This window comes from Carettochelys insculpta, chromosome 3 (assembly GCF_033958435.1).
Source record: "Carettochelys insculpta isolate YL-2023 chromosome 3, ASM3395843v1, whole genome shotgun sequence".
Taxonomy (NCBI): Eukaryota; Metazoa; Chordata; order Testudines; family Carettochelyidae; genus Carettochelys; species Carettochelys insculpta.
Genome location: NC_134139.1, coordinates 202,169,387 through 202,184,287, shown reverse-complemented (window position 1 = coordinate 202,184,287; position 14,901 = coordinate 202,169,387). Strand labels below are relative to the sequence as shown.

Genomic DNA, 14,901 nt, shown 5'->3' with positions numbered 1-14,901 from the left:
ATGTCTGCGATAGTCAGTCAGGCTTTCACAGCAACAACCAGGACAGAAGGCGGATGCTTCTGGCTTCAGCACAGCCTCGTTTAACTGTTAGTAGCACAGAAGCACTGACACACAGTGGTGCAATTTGGCTTTCTCCTAGCAGACAGCACTGGGGCACGCTCGCATGCACAGACAATTCACTACAGCTCAGAAACGCTCTCTCTCTCCAGCAGCCCACCTGTATGGAGTACATGATGATCTTAAAGCAGCGAATGGCAAACGTCTTTGGCTCCCAGAGCGAGTGGTTGTCTAGATGTCTTGAGTGAAAGACAAAAGAGAAGAGTTGAGTTTAGCATTTACAGAGGCTGGTAGGCTTGTTGGCAAGACCAGCGCTGGCATCTTTTCCCTTTGTTCAGAAAGAACAGCAAACAAACCGCGTGGGAGGCCGGCGACACAGAAGCAGACAAAGCACGGAGCAAAGGGGGAGCCGACACCAAATTGCAATCTGCCAGCTGAGGATTAAGCCCTGTAAGGAGCTAATTTGGATGCGTTTTCCCCAATTCCCGCCCATGCCTGGGAGCTGTTCAATTTCAGAGGTTAGCCAACAGCTTGTGTTCCCTGCTTCTCCATGGTGGGGACCGGGAGGCAGACACACCCATACTCATTCAGTCCTTCTGTAACTGCAGGCAGATTGTTTAGCTTTTCCGTGCCTCGGTTCCCCTCCTCACTAAACTTGGATTGGAGGTAGTTACCTGCCCAGCGGGGGAGGTCATTGTTGGGAGGAGGAGAATATCTAACAATGATACTGTGCTGGGAACAGCAACACCCTGGACACTTTCACAAACCCACAGCCCTCCGGAGATCGGTGGTGTCATTCTGCTCCACATGGAGGCCACCGACTTTGAACCACTGGCAGAGACGGAACTCAGCTCATCCTGGTCCTGAAGCAGAGGTCCCACTGCCACTTGCGCTACAGGAGACTCTCCACTACCCATGAGCATTCTAAGGTTTATGACACACAGCTGAGTAGGTCCGATCACTTGCCGATTCCCCGTTCTACTCTTTCCCTCTGGGGCACCTGGCATTGGCCACTGTTGGAAGTCAGGACCTTTGGTCTGACCCAGTGTGGCCATTATGATGCCACTCCCTACAGACAGACACTACGGACATGCCTACAGTACAGTCTCAAGCTGACCGGTGTTAGGCCGATTTACAGCCACTGCAGTGATTACGCCAGGAGCTGACGTCCACTAGAAGTGGTGCACTTCTTCCCCAGGAACACTTCTGCCTACAGAAGAGGGGCAGAGAGCCAGGGCTCTCAGCTCAACGCAGCTCCTTACCAGATGCTCAGCTGTCCCCTGGGTTCCTTGCCTCCCTACCAAGCAGCTGCCAAGGGCTTCTCACCTCCGACGAGGACATCTGCACTGGAATCTGGCCAGCTGCTGTGCTTCCAGGGGAAGCAGGGCTCCCAGCAAGGAACTGGAAGCCTGGGCAGTAGCACCCCGCAAGCATCAGCTATTCTGTCAATTGCATGGCTCAAGCAGAGCCATGAAACTGACAAGACAGCCAACAGTGGATGTAAGGAATGCAATGTCAACAGACGCGGCATCGGCTGGTTGCCCCACGCCTCTCCTGGAAGCAGAATTACGTCAGTGCAGGAGGGCTCCTACACCAACAGGAGCCAGGCTGCAGTACGTACTCCGGTGTAGTCAGGTCAACATACGCTTACATATGTTGACTGAACTCTGCAGCATAGACTAAGCCTCACTAATTTACAACAACATTATTGCTCCTCAGTATCAGTAACACAAAAGCTCCTACTCTGGGGCAAAAAGGGATGCAGAAAAGAGAACAGGGCTAACCAGAGCGCCCAGCAAAGGGCAGCCATGGTCAGGGTGGAGAAATGATCAAGTGACTCACATGAGAACAGGCTTGATGGCGTTCTTAATGTTCCCATAAGCTGCTCGCCCCAGTAACTCCCGCAGGCACCTTTCTGCCAGTTCAGTGGGACTCTCTTTCTCCTTTTCTGTAGCTTGCAGGGGAGATGGAGAGCGACTGAGAGAGAGAGCGAGAAAGAGAGAGAGGTTAAGATTTATCTGTTTAACCACTCAGCACAGCAGCAACCAAGGAGAGAGATTTTCCCACCGTCAGTCTCCCGTCACACAACGTGACACTCTCGGTTTTTCCCCCCGCATCTGTGCCCCAGTGCTTCCATGCCTCCGCTGTGAAAGAGGTCAGTGTCTAGAATATAAAAGCCACACCGTGGGGCTGGACAGCTGTACCTACAATGAGAGTCATTCAGCTTCCTAAATCCCAGCGAGACCAGTAGCTCTGCACATCCCATTCCAGGTATGCCACTGCATGGGGTGAAACCTAACTGCTCTGCTCTGCATCTCAGTGCTCCATTGAGGGATCCCCTGTTAGAGGGGCTCAGTCTGTTTAATACTAGAGCCGATCTGTAAGCAGAAGAGGCGGCCGCTGTCAGGCTCATCCCCAGACACCTCTCCCATCAGCTTTTCCCCCACTCTCGAGCTGGGCTGCAATGGGCCAGTAGGGGGCGCTCCAACTCAACAATAAGCTTTACGCTTGATACACTCAGCTCACCTAACCTCAGCGGGATTACTGGCACCTCAGATCCAAGCTGCTACCGCCACGAACAGCCCAGCCCATCTCCAGCTGGCCAGAATGCTACGCTCTGTCCCATCGAACTCTGAACTGTCCACACTGACTCTGGGAGGCAGGACAGCACAGTGGTTAGTGCTAGCGTGAGCGTTGGACTTGGGGCCTATGCTCCGCCATCGACTCCCTGCCTGACGCGGGCAAGTCATTTAGTCTTGTCGCAGGGGGACCACAGCGCTTCCCTACCCTACTGGGTGCTGAGAGGATAAATACGAGAGAGACTGAGAGGTGCACAGATGCCCCAGTAACAAGGGCCACACAGAACCTCTACCTGGCCATTCCTGACCTCCAGAGTAGCTTGCTGCTGATGATTATACTTCCGAACGAACGCCCCCACTCCAGCCCCAAGGCTGCCCCAGCTCAAACACAAACACCGTCCGGAAACGCCAGCTCCCCAGCTCTCCCCCATTGCCTCCAGTGCAGCGTCAGACTTGGCCGTGATGGGAGCTGGTTGCCATTTCCCAAGAAACCATCTCTTTTTAAACCACCAGCTGCAACAGAGAATGAGGGGGGTCAGAGTCCTCAGTCCCTGACCGCAGAGTTCTGATCGGAACCAAGAGAGGCCCAACGCCATGACAACGATCTGGAAACACACGCCGACCTACCTCAGTTTCCCTACTATAACAGCCACTGCCCCGGGGTGGGCCAGGAGCAGGGAGCGAATTAAAAAAAAATGATGATGTTTGAAAACCATGTGTGGCACTTGGGTGCCATGGCGGCAGGGCCACACAGACCCCTGCGTAGGCAGGCAGATGACGAGTCAGCAGCAAAGTGCTTGACAAGCTGCTACCAGCAAACCCTGTGCCTCTTACCCAGGCCCAAAGGGCAGGAGATGGACCTTTGGTCTCCAACGTGTATCTAAAGGAGACTGTGCATGTGCTGCAGAGAACAGGATCAAATCTGGGCTCCTGCGGAGCTGGGGCCAGAACTCCCATCCCAATACCCGGGCTCCAGCCCCCTGGCGAGCACCTGGCATGGGAACACCAGGGGTACGTCTATGTTGCACACTAAGCCCAGGTCTGTGGGACTTGGTGTTTCCAAGGGGCTTGAGCATCGACGCTGCACTAAACCTGGGCTTACAACTGCAGGATCCAGGTGTGTCAGCCCTGCCTGTGCAGCTGTACTGCACTGAGCATCTAACTCAGGTGTGCAGCTTGCACCGCATCCACCCTCAGGCTCTGATTCACCCCCCAGCAGAGTCCTACAGCCCAGGGCCTCAGGGTTTGCTGACCTGAGACAGACTGATCTGCATGTGGTCAGAAGCGGGGCTTGGACTTCACCCTGAATCAGAGTCCAGGCTTTGTGCGCATGCTAGATACAGAGGCATAGAATCCGAGGGCTGGAAGGAACCTCAGGAGGTCATCAAGTCCAGCCCCCTGCCCAAAGCAGGACCAACCCCAACTAAATCATCCCAGCCAGGACTGTGTCAAGCTGGGACTCAAAGACCACTAAGGATGGAAATTCCACCACCTCTCTAGGTAATGCATTGCAGTGCTTCACCACCCTCCTGGGGAAACAGTTTTTCCTCCTATCCCACCTACACCTCACCCACTGTAACTTGAGACCATTGCTCCTTGTTCTGCCTTCCATTATGGCTGAGAAGAGTCTCTCACCATCCTCTTTAGAGTCCCCTTTCAGGAAGTTGAAGGCTGCTATCAATTATCCCCTCCCTCTTCTCTTCTGCAAACTAAATAAGCCCAAATCTCTCAGCCTCTCCTCCTAGGTCATATGCTCCAGCCCCCTAATCATTTTAATTGCTCTCTGCTGGACCTGCTCAAATGCGTCCACATCCTTTCTGTACTGGGGGGCCCAGAACTGGATGCAATACTTCAGATGTGGCTGCACCAGTGCTGAGTAAAGGGGAATAACAACTTCCTTAGATCTGCTAGAAATGCTTCTCCTAATGCATCTGGGCTTCTTGGCTACATTGTTGACTCATAATATATGTAATTGGTGTTACACATCTCCTAGAACTGGAAGGGACCTTGGGAGGTCATCTAGTCCAGTCCCCTGCCCTCCTGGCAAGGCTGAGCATCCTCCCAGATATCTATTTGCCCCAACCCCTAAATGGCCTCAAGGATTGAACTCACAATGCTGGATTTAGCAGGCCAATACTTAAACCACTGAGCTATCCCTCCCCCTACATCCAGCCTCTCATCCACTGTAATCCTCAGGTCCTTTTCTGCTACACTGCTATTTAGCCAGTAGGTCCCCAGCCTGTAACAGTGCTTGGGAGTCTTCCATAGAAAGTGCAGAACTCTGCACTTCTCCTTGTTGAACCTCAGCCTTCTTTTGGCCCAGTCCTCCAGTTCATCTCCCTCACTCTGGAACCTCTCCCTGCCCTCCAATGTACCTATCTATAAAGGTTCCTCTAACATTTCTGGGAGCCCACCATTAGAAGAAAGTGGTATACTCCAAGACCCAGGAGACTGCAGCATTTTAAACACTGCCATTGCCTATTTGCAGGGGTGCACAAAGTCGGGGGGTGGGTGTGCCACTTTGGAAAGGGGCGCAGCAGGATCAGCTGCCATGTCTCCATCTCATCCACCTCATCACAAATGTGGAAATATGCTACTGTTCTTCTGTCTGTGTATTCACATTTACGTACCAATTAATCAAGTTTTTACATTCTGCAGACTTACTTTTTTACACGTCACAAGGGTTCCCCCCCCCCCATATGAACATAAATGAAATTTCCATCGGTTTGGATTCCATTAGACAGAATGAGGGGTGGGATGCTGCTAACTGCAGGTAGGAAAAGTGGGGCCTGGCATAAAAAGTTTGCTGTCCCTGACTATTTCCATAGGAAATTGGGGCTTTGCACCGCCCCCTGGCCTTGAAAATCAGACCCCAGATCCAGACTCTACACTTACTTCACCCAGCATAGACTCAGGGCAGGTCTACACTTACCAGGAAATCGACGCGTTTAAGGTTGATCTTCTGGAGTTTGATTTTGTATGTCTGGTAAACACACACACACAAAATGGATCAACCCCTGAGCTCCTGCTCTCGCGAGGAGTAAGGGAGGTTGACGGGAGCCGTCGACCTCCCTCAGTGAGGACAGGCCTTACAGTTGACTGCAGATGTGTCGATTTGAGCTATGCAATTGCTGTAGCTAGAATTGTGTATCTGCAGTCCACCATACTGTCTAGTGTAGACCAAGCCTCAGAGTAACTCACTGCCTGTCACTCCAGATAGACGCTGGCAACACAGACAGCAAATTCTGGCCTGCTGCTTGGCCTATTTGCTTATGCAAACCCCACAAAGGTTTTAAGCCTGAACGCTCCATTTCTGAGGGTTGTTTCCTAACCTTGAAAAGAACAGACAGAACGCAGGCATCTTTCCACTTTTCGCCAGCCTGTAGAGGCATCCAAAGACCAATGTATCTAGCACCTGAGTATCTTCCCTTAAAAATACCCATCTACTTGCAAACACCCTGCAGGCTGGGGTGGACATGACTGAGCCGTGTGGGGGGAAAGGGAGAGAGATGTTTTACCTAATCTCTTGGCAGCTGGTACACAGGGCAAGTACTCCTCTCTAAAGTTGCAGGCGGAGAGAAAAAGAAGCTGAGAAACTTATCTGGTGAATGCACAGGTCTACGCTTTGCCCTTGACAGCTCTGCAAAGCAAGCTGAGCTGAAAGCCTGGAGTGCGGGGGTCAGGGCATGAGTTAGCATTGAAGAGAGAGTTTCAACTCCTGACCGTGCCCCTCAAGCATCCCCTCGCTTCATAGGTCCGTGCCTGCACTCCCCATCTGCAAAGTGGGGATAACCTCGCCTTTGTCTGGTCTGTTGTGATTGCAAGTTACTAAGGGAAGAGACAGCATCTGCACAACCTTTTTCAGGGCTTTTCTTCTGCCGGAACGCCATGGAACGGCGTTCTGGCACCTTTTTTCTCTGGTTGGGGTGGGGCGCCGCTCCAGGAACAGCTCTGGGTGGCTGCACGTGGCCGCGCTGTGCAGTGCTAGGAGCTGCTCTGGGCGGCTTGTGCCTGGCTGTGCTGTGTGGGGAGCCACTGTGGGTGGGAGACCAGAGGAGCCACTGGCTGCTCCTGTGTGAGGGAGGTGGGGGGGCAGTTTGGGGCTGTGGGAGGCTTAAGCCTGGGGGTGGGGGGTTTGGAGCTGCAAGGGCTGGATTAAACTGACGGGGAGAGGGAGCAGTTTGGAGCTGCAGGGGGGTTAGGCTTGGAGATGGGAGGATGGGTTGTTTAGGGCTTTACGCAGGGGGTTAAGCTTGGGGGCAGTAGGGGGTGGTTTGAGGCTGCGGGGGCAGATTTTAAGCCACCGGGAGGTGGTTTGGGGTTGCGAGGGGTTAAGCTGCCTGGGGGCGGTGGGGGACGTTGAGTTCTGGCACTTTTTTCCCTTACAAAAACTCTGGTCTTTTTAAAAAAAATGTTATTTCTTTTATTTTTCCATCCACCAGATTTGACCTGAATTTGTAGAATTTTGGTGCCCTAGAAAGCGGATGTGTCATTGAATTTGCCATTTATCAAAAATGTCACCCAGCTTGACTTAAAGGCGATCAGCAATGGAAACATAATATCTGGGTATTTTTTGTTCAACCCTCTTTAGGATTTAGGCAGGAAACCTGTTTAGGGGGAGGGGTTAGACTGCCATCTAAGGAAGGCTGGGGTTGCTGAATTAGCTGTCCCCCTTTTTCTTTGTAACAATAGCAGAAATACAGGCCAAGTCATAGAACCACAGAACATAAGAACTGGAAGGGATCTCAAGAGGTCATCGAATCCAGTCCCCTGCCCACATGGCAGGGCCAAGCACTGCTTAGCCCCTTCCCGACAGACGTCTGTCTAACCTGCTCTTAAATATCTCCAGTGATGGGGATTCCACAACCTCCCTTGGCAATTTATTCCACTGTTTAACTACGCTCATAGTTAGGAAGTCTTTCCTCACATCCAACTTAAACCTCCTTTGCTGCACTTTAAGCCCATTGCTCCTTGTCCTGTCCTCAGCGGCCAAGGAGAACGATTTTTCTCCCCCCTCCTTGTAGCCCTCTTTGAAGTACTTGAAAACTGCTATCATGTCCCCTCTCAGACTTCTCTTTTCTAAACTAAACTAATCAAGCCCAGTTTTTTCAGTCCCCCCTCATAGCTCATGTTCTCTAGACCTTTAATCATTCTTGTTGCTCTTCTCTAGACCTCCTCCAACTTCATTTTTCTTGAAACGTGGTGCCCAGAACTGGACACAAAACTCCAGTTGAGGCCTAATCAGGGCAGAGGAGAGTGGAAGAATGGCTTCTCAGGTCTTTCTCATGACACCCCTGTCAATACAGCCCAGAATCGTGTTGGCTTTTTTTGCAACAGCGTCACACTGTTGATTCATATTTAGCCTGTGGTCCACTACAACCCCCTCACTCCCATCTGCAGTACTCCTTCCTAGAGAGTCATTGCAGGCCCTCAGCTCTGCAAATCAACATAGCTCCACTGATGTCATTAGGCCTGATTTGTAGCAGCTGATGATCTGGTTCAATGAACCACTGTGAATGAAAACAGAAAACCCCCCACAGCTTGATCCATTCATTTCTCAGGCTACTCAAGGCACTCAGACCCTCCCTCGCTGCTTGGAGAGCAGGTGATGCATTTGCTGCCAGGTAAAAGCTAGAACTGGAGAATTCTAAGCACCGGAAAAGCTACCGGCAGCTCTGCACCCTCTCCCAAGCAGGGAGGTGCAAATTCCCACCTTTCAGCCTCCTCCGCGTGCTGTAGGTTGAAGAGCAGCGAAGGCACGATTTTGTCCATGTGCTGTGGGTCCCAGATGTTAGCTTGGAGCTCATCGTTCACTGTCTTCCTCACCACGCCCTGCAGGCCTTTAATGCCGGATGTCCGGATCCTTAAGGAAAAGACGGAAAAAATCAGAAATGCCGCACAGATGAAATAATGCTACCTGTTCACGAGAGCCCTGTGTCTCCCACTGGCTCGGCAGTGTGATGCTGGGTGCAAGCTGGGAGGGGGGCTCGTCTGGAGGTCAGAGCAGTGGATGGGCCATCCAGAATGCCTGGGTTCTTCTCCTAACTCCATGAGAGAAAAACGATCTAGTGGTCAGGACTCTGGGATGCTTTTCTGAGCTCTGGGAGCTCGGCTGATTGGCCGTTTGAAGGGAGCTCATGCCCTTTCATGGAAGGTTTCAGTACTCATAATCTGGGTTTGTTGCACCTGAGTGCAAACCCTCAACCCACCATTCTCGGCAACAGGACACAGCTGCAGCTCCAGGCAAGTGTGGCTGGTGGGCTGTCTCTGAGGGGCAGCCCATGAAAATCCAGGCAGCCAAGGAGTTTCTAGGTCGGGGTGACATGAGAAGGAGCTAGAATCTACCGGTGTACATTGCCAAAAAGCCACAGTAAACACCTCAGCAGCCCCGTCAGCTCCCGCATCCTGTAGATCAGCGTTTCCCTCCCCCTCCCTTGGCCTCCTCCCCACTGCGATCAGCTGTTTCACACCATGCAGGACGTTCTAGGGAGGAGAGAGGATGTGGCAGAGGTGGCTCCAAGGTGGGGACAGGAAAGGGGCGGGACTTGGGAAATTACAGAATCCTAGAACTGGAGGGAACCTAGAGATGTCATCAAGGCCAGCCCCCTGCACTCATGACAAGACAAAGCACCACCTAGACCTGTGGCGTCCAACCAGATCTGAAGCAGTGACCACTATAGCAGCTACTGCTATAGAGAACTAGCCACGTTATTCTGAAAATATGTCTATTGTTCAAGCCAACTAGCCACACTCAACCAGCCAAACCACCACACGTGGCTAGTGGTTAGCGTGGTGGACACCAGGGATCCAGACCAAAAGGGGTTGAGCAGCAAGCACCCCGGAACTTTGGAAAGTTGGCACCTCTATTAACTTCTGACGAGCCACATGTGGCTCCAGAACCTGTTCTGGGTTCTCTGTTCCCATCAACCCGGCTGCTAAAGAGCCAGGGGCCAGCTGCCGGGAAATCCAGGAGGATTTTCACAGAGTTTCATCCAACTGAACCACCTTTACCAAACCTTTTCAGTTTGACAAATGGGCAAATCCCGGTGAAGTGATTTTGTTGACATTTTTCCCTGAACAGCTCTAGTTAGAACAGCATACAGAGGGGTCCAGGGCCTGGCTTCTCCTGCCAGCTGAGTCATGGAGTGAGCCACGGCAGGTCAGTTTATGGCCATGTGCCCCAATTTCCCCACCTCTCAACTGGAGACAAGGCTACTTCTGTCTTTCCCAGGGTCTGTCGTCAGGACTTGACTGAAGTTTGTCACGTACTCTGAGCACCTTAGGTAAGAGGTGCTGGAGAAGGACAAAGCACCAGCAGTGCTCAGCAAGGCAGGGTGCTACGTGCCTGGGCTAAGAGCTGATGTCTCGCTTAACAGCATGGCTGGCTTGTTTAGAAGTGGATCAAGATCTAGATTTCCCTGGCATACACAGGGGGATGGATCTGGGGATTTGGTTTAGCCCATTGCAGAGAGAAGGGGCAGCCATGAAGCTCCAGCCTAGATCTGATCTCCCCCTTAGCCGGAGAGCATGTGGAGCCAGGGTTTGGGTTCGAATCCCTCTTGGTTTAGAAGCCAATAAGCAGGTAGTGTCATTTCTCTGGGCGTCCAGGCAGATCCCAACAGGCAATGGGCCAGCTAGTGCAAAGCAGCTTTGCTCCACTGACTCTGGTCATGTGACTTCAATTTCTACCAGCTGTATTATCAGATGTGTGTGGGACTGTATCTCCCTCTTACAGCAGGCTCCAGCGAGACCAGTCTGCTGCCTTGTACCAGCCGAGAGAGGGAGATGTGCTTTGGCTTGAGGGATGCTCGTCCAGGTCTGAAGGTAGCTGGCTACAAAAACGTTTTCTGTGCTAAGAAATCCCCTGCTCTGCACAACGCCCCAATGGTTCAGCCCTGATGAGAAGGGCAGGCCACCCCATTACTCAGACCAGCCTTCTGTCAGCTCCTAGAGCCAGAAACACAGCAACAACCCAACCCGTTTCATGTACCCAATTTATGGAACCTTGCGACTGACCAGTGCACTCACCTGCCCCTGAGCCAAGTCTTGAATAAGACCTAACACACCCAAAACTGCAGTGCACTTGGCCCCTGATCGCATGAGCTGCAGAATGGCTCTCATCATGCAGGCCTTAGCATAGCTGAACCAGCCTCACTTGTGCTCTGCAGCTCAGGGAGAAATTATGCATTTTCTGCTACGTTTTGTAACAAAGCGGAAATAAACAGTCCCCAGGTCAGGGGAAAGGGACAACAAGCAGCAGAGAACAAACCAGCCCAGCCACTAAACTTTACTCCTCAGGGCAGACTGTCATGGACACCCCGGGGAGCTGGGCACCTTTGACAATCTCCCTCCATATCCCAAAAGGTGCTCGGCTGGGATGCGTTACGTGCACAAGAGGTGCCTTTGAGACAAACCATCTGAAAGGCTCTCTTCCGGGGATGGTTAACAAAGGTCCTGATCCCACATTCCATGTGGGACGACCGCTGAACATGTGCCGCGCCCGCTGGAGGGGATCGCGAGGACATCTGAGCCAGATCCCGGGTAGTGGAACTCAGCTTAGCTTCACTGACGTACACGGAGTGACGTCAGTTTATGTCGGCTGAGGATCTGGTGGAAATGCCTCTCTTTCCTCTGTATGTTTCTCCGGAGGGGGTGAGGGGTCTGAGAGGGAGGTTGGGTGCAGAAGGGAGCTCAGGGCAGGGGACTGGGGTGCAGGAGAGGATATGGGGTCTGGGAAGGAGGTTGGGTGGAGGAGGGGGTTGTGACCTGTGGCAGAGGATTGGGGTGCAGGGTCTGTATAGATGCAGGAGAGGATTCTGGCCTGGGGAAGGGTTGTCGGAGGGAGAGCAGGGTCTGGGAAGGACTTTATGCCCTGGGGGAAGAGAGGTGCAGAAGGTTTGGCTGGTGACCTGGGGCAGGGACTCGGGGTGCAGAAAGGGGGGAAGTGCCAGATGTAGGCTCTGACTCAGGGGTACTTACCAAGGCAGAAAAGACCAATGGGAGCTGCTAGGACTGGGTGAACTCCCACCCCACCACGTGTGGTGCAGAGAGAGGAACACATGAGCCTGGAGCTGGGGCAGGCAGGCAGCTGCCTGAGGGTCTCAGTCGGGTGGGCTGTGGGCTGGATCCAAATGCCTGGTGGGCTCGGTCTGGCCCACAGTCCCTATCCCGCCCACCTCAACTTAAGCACACACTCACTTTTAACCACATCCAAAAGCCCCATTGGTTCCCCCATAGCACTTTTACCCACCTGCCCACCTCCCTCCGGACGCAACGGCCATGTCTACCTGGGTGCTATGGCCGCAGAACTTATGTCACACGGCATGGGTGGGGGGAGAAGAGCTACCTCCTTGGGCGACATCCGTGATGCCGACAGAAGTGCTCCTGAACACAGCACCACAGCCGTGAGCAATGCTCTCCCTCGACGCCGCTATCCCCGCTCGCTCAGCTGGTTCTGGTATGTCGGCAGGAGAGCTCACCCGCCTGGGCAGCGCACAGCTGCATGGCCGCTCTGACAAGCTGCGTCGCGGCACAGGGTATGGGCAGACACGCCCTGGCTGCTGTACTGCATCTTCCCTGGGTGGTTTAGAGAGGGGAGCCCTGCATGGGTCAGTAAGGCAAGAGCTCTCCCTGCGCCACCAGAAACGTTGTTCACCCATTCCACAATCCCAAGGTCTGAAGGAAGCGCGTTCACCCTGCGCTCTCACCTGCTGGAGAACACACGCCCGAGAACCTCCCCGCAATAACTCCTCGCGCTGATCATTCGGGACAGCCTTGATTTTAAAATGGTCCGCGATGGAGACTCTACCTCCTCCCCGGGGAAACATTTCCTGCCGGACACTGAACCAGGCTCAGCATCAATCACTTCTCGTTCACTACTGAGCTGTCAGTTCCCACCTCTGATTGGCCCACTGGGTAACTTTTCAATCACCTTCCTGATTTCTCCTATGTGGCTCACACGCTGGAGAGAAGCCTTCCATAAACATCTGCAAAAGCATCTCGTTATCCACCCATCAAACCCTCCTTAAGTCTCTCCTTCACATGAGGCCCACAAAAATACTTGACAATGGATAGTGTTGATTGCACCAATCCTGCTGATCAGCATTGTCTCATTGCTTCCTTGTACTTCCTTGATTTGACCAAGGATACACAATGGGTCAGTGGCAGAGAAGAATGCATCTACTTCCCCACATCCATTTATGTACTGTCTTACAGTGCAAGCTCTGTGGGGCAGGAACGGTCTCTTTGGTCTGTGGTATCTAGCATGAAGGACTGCTGGTCCATGACTAGGGCTCCGAAGCATTAGGTTAGGCTGGGTAGATAGGTAGACAGCAACAGAGCATCAGACATTTGAAGCGTTCAATAGCTCAAGCCAACCTGCCGTGAATGAGACAGGGCTCCCACGTAGCTAACACCAGGTTCTGCTGGATCACTGCTTCACTCAACAGCCACCTTCAGAGATGTGCATGGTCTTGTCACAGCTACGTGAGCTGGACATGCAAACTCAGCACAGCACCTTAGAGTTTAAGGCCAGAGGGACCACGAGACCACCACCACTGTGGCCAAGAACAAAAACCAGGAGACAAGTTCTTCTCTGCCATTGACCTTCTGTGTATCCTTGGTCAAATCATTTCAACTCTGTGACCCAACTGTCTCAGGACAGGGTAATGAACCTTATCCAGCTACCACAACAGATGAAAAGCATGATACGGGTGCTGGGTGGAGTATTATTTCTTATTACTAAATGCAACTCAGAACACAGACAAATCTCAATCAATTTTCACGAAAACACTTCAAGGCACCTCTTCTCAGTTAAGGCTATGTCCTTGTTCTCAGAAATGGCTCGCATGGTTATAGTCCCACTCTGAACTCTGCACTGGGACCAGGCAAGGGACTAGCGAGCCATGCTAGAAGTATGACTGTTGACAAGACAACATTTCTGATCAAGAGACTCTTGTTTGCTGAGTTTCAGTCTTAGTGTTCTCTTTTTTTCATAACTAGGGATGCAAAGTTCTGTTTAATTAGTTAACTTTCTTTATTAGTTAACTTTAATAAGTAAACCTTAAGTTTAATTGGCTAGCCAATTAAACAGGGGTCAGGGAGGCTGCTCCACCCCAGCTGGGCTGCAGCGGCCCTCCTGCTGTGGATGGGAACTGCTGTAGCAGGAGTGGAGCACGCCCTGACCATGGCAGACCATGCAGGACGAGAGCAACCCCCTGCCCATGGTGGGTGAAGGGCTGCTTTAGCCTCCACCAGTTAACTCTAACTAGTAAGTCTCATCTGTTCAGGGTGAGGGTTACCAGTTAACCAGTTAAATGAGAACATCCCTATTTGTAAACATTTCTATCTCCAGGGTACCACTTCCACCGAGGTCCTCATGTTAAGAAAATTGGGTCACTTTTGCTCTAAAGGGGCACCATGCTGAGAGAAGGGAAGGCTGCGTTATCGCTGGGTAAGCTGGCTATTGTCTCGCTAAAGGAGCAGTGACCTCAGGAATGGCTTTGGGAGTGCAATGCGAGGGGACTGGGAGCTGCAGAAAGATGTTGTGGGAGGAGAACTTGGGGCTGGAAGAGTTGCCGATCACCTCTACAGAGTAACTGGTCAGTGAAAGCAAGCACGGCACGCAGGGCAGCTCTACTCTTGGGAGCCAAGTCAGACTCAGGGTATGTCTAGACTACATGGAAGATTGACCCGGTCAGGGTCGATCTTGCAGAGTTCGATTTTGTGCACGTGGTAGAGACGCACAAAATCGACCTATCAGGGGTTGGTAGTTGACACCTGTACTCCTCTGTGAAAATGGTCAGGTAAGTTGAGTGCAGATAAGTCGATTCTAGCTATGCAATTGCTGGAGCTAGAATTGCACATCTGCAATTGACTTACCTGCCTAGCGTAGACCAAGCCTAAGTTATGCAAATCCAGCTAAGTGAAGAACGTAGCTGGAGTTAATGTAACTTCATTTGACTTACCGCGGCAACCCCACAAAAGGAGGGCAATGGGAGAAACTCTCTCATCAACTTCCCTTACTCCTTGTGACCCCACAGAACAATGGCTGTCAACTAGGGGTATGCACACCCCAGGGGGCACACAGAAGTCTTCTGGGGGTACATCAGCCCCTTTAGGGATTTACCCGTTTTTCCAACTGGCTACATAAAAAGCACGAACCAAGGCAATCCAGGCTAAAATATCCCACAGACAAAATGAGAACACCAGCCATTTTCCAGTAATAGCGTGTAGCGAGCCTTCTCTATGTTTACGACTGAGTTTG

At 52.2% G+C, this 14,901-nt stretch overlaps 1 protein-coding gene across 5 annotated transcripts in view; it reads right to left on the bottom strand.

The window, feature by feature from the left end:
• The window catches only part of EFR3B (EFR3 homolog B), a 127,179-nt gene that overhangs the window by 41,671 nt on the left and 70,607 nt on the right, over window positions 1–14,901 (bottom strand). For all 5 annotated transcript variants that reach the window (XM_074991425.1, XM_074991426.1, XM_074991428.1 and 2 more), the window contains exons 6-8: window positions 8,350–8,499; window positions 1,900–2,034; window positions 218–296 (exon numbers count right to left, since the gene is read on the bottom strand). In XM_074991425.1, the coding sequence (XP_074847526.1) occupies window positions 218–296; window positions 1,900–2,034; window positions 8,350–8,499 (364 nt within the window). The remainder of the gene's footprint in view (window positions 1–217; window positions 297–1,899; window positions 2,035–8,349; window positions 8,500–14,901) is intronic.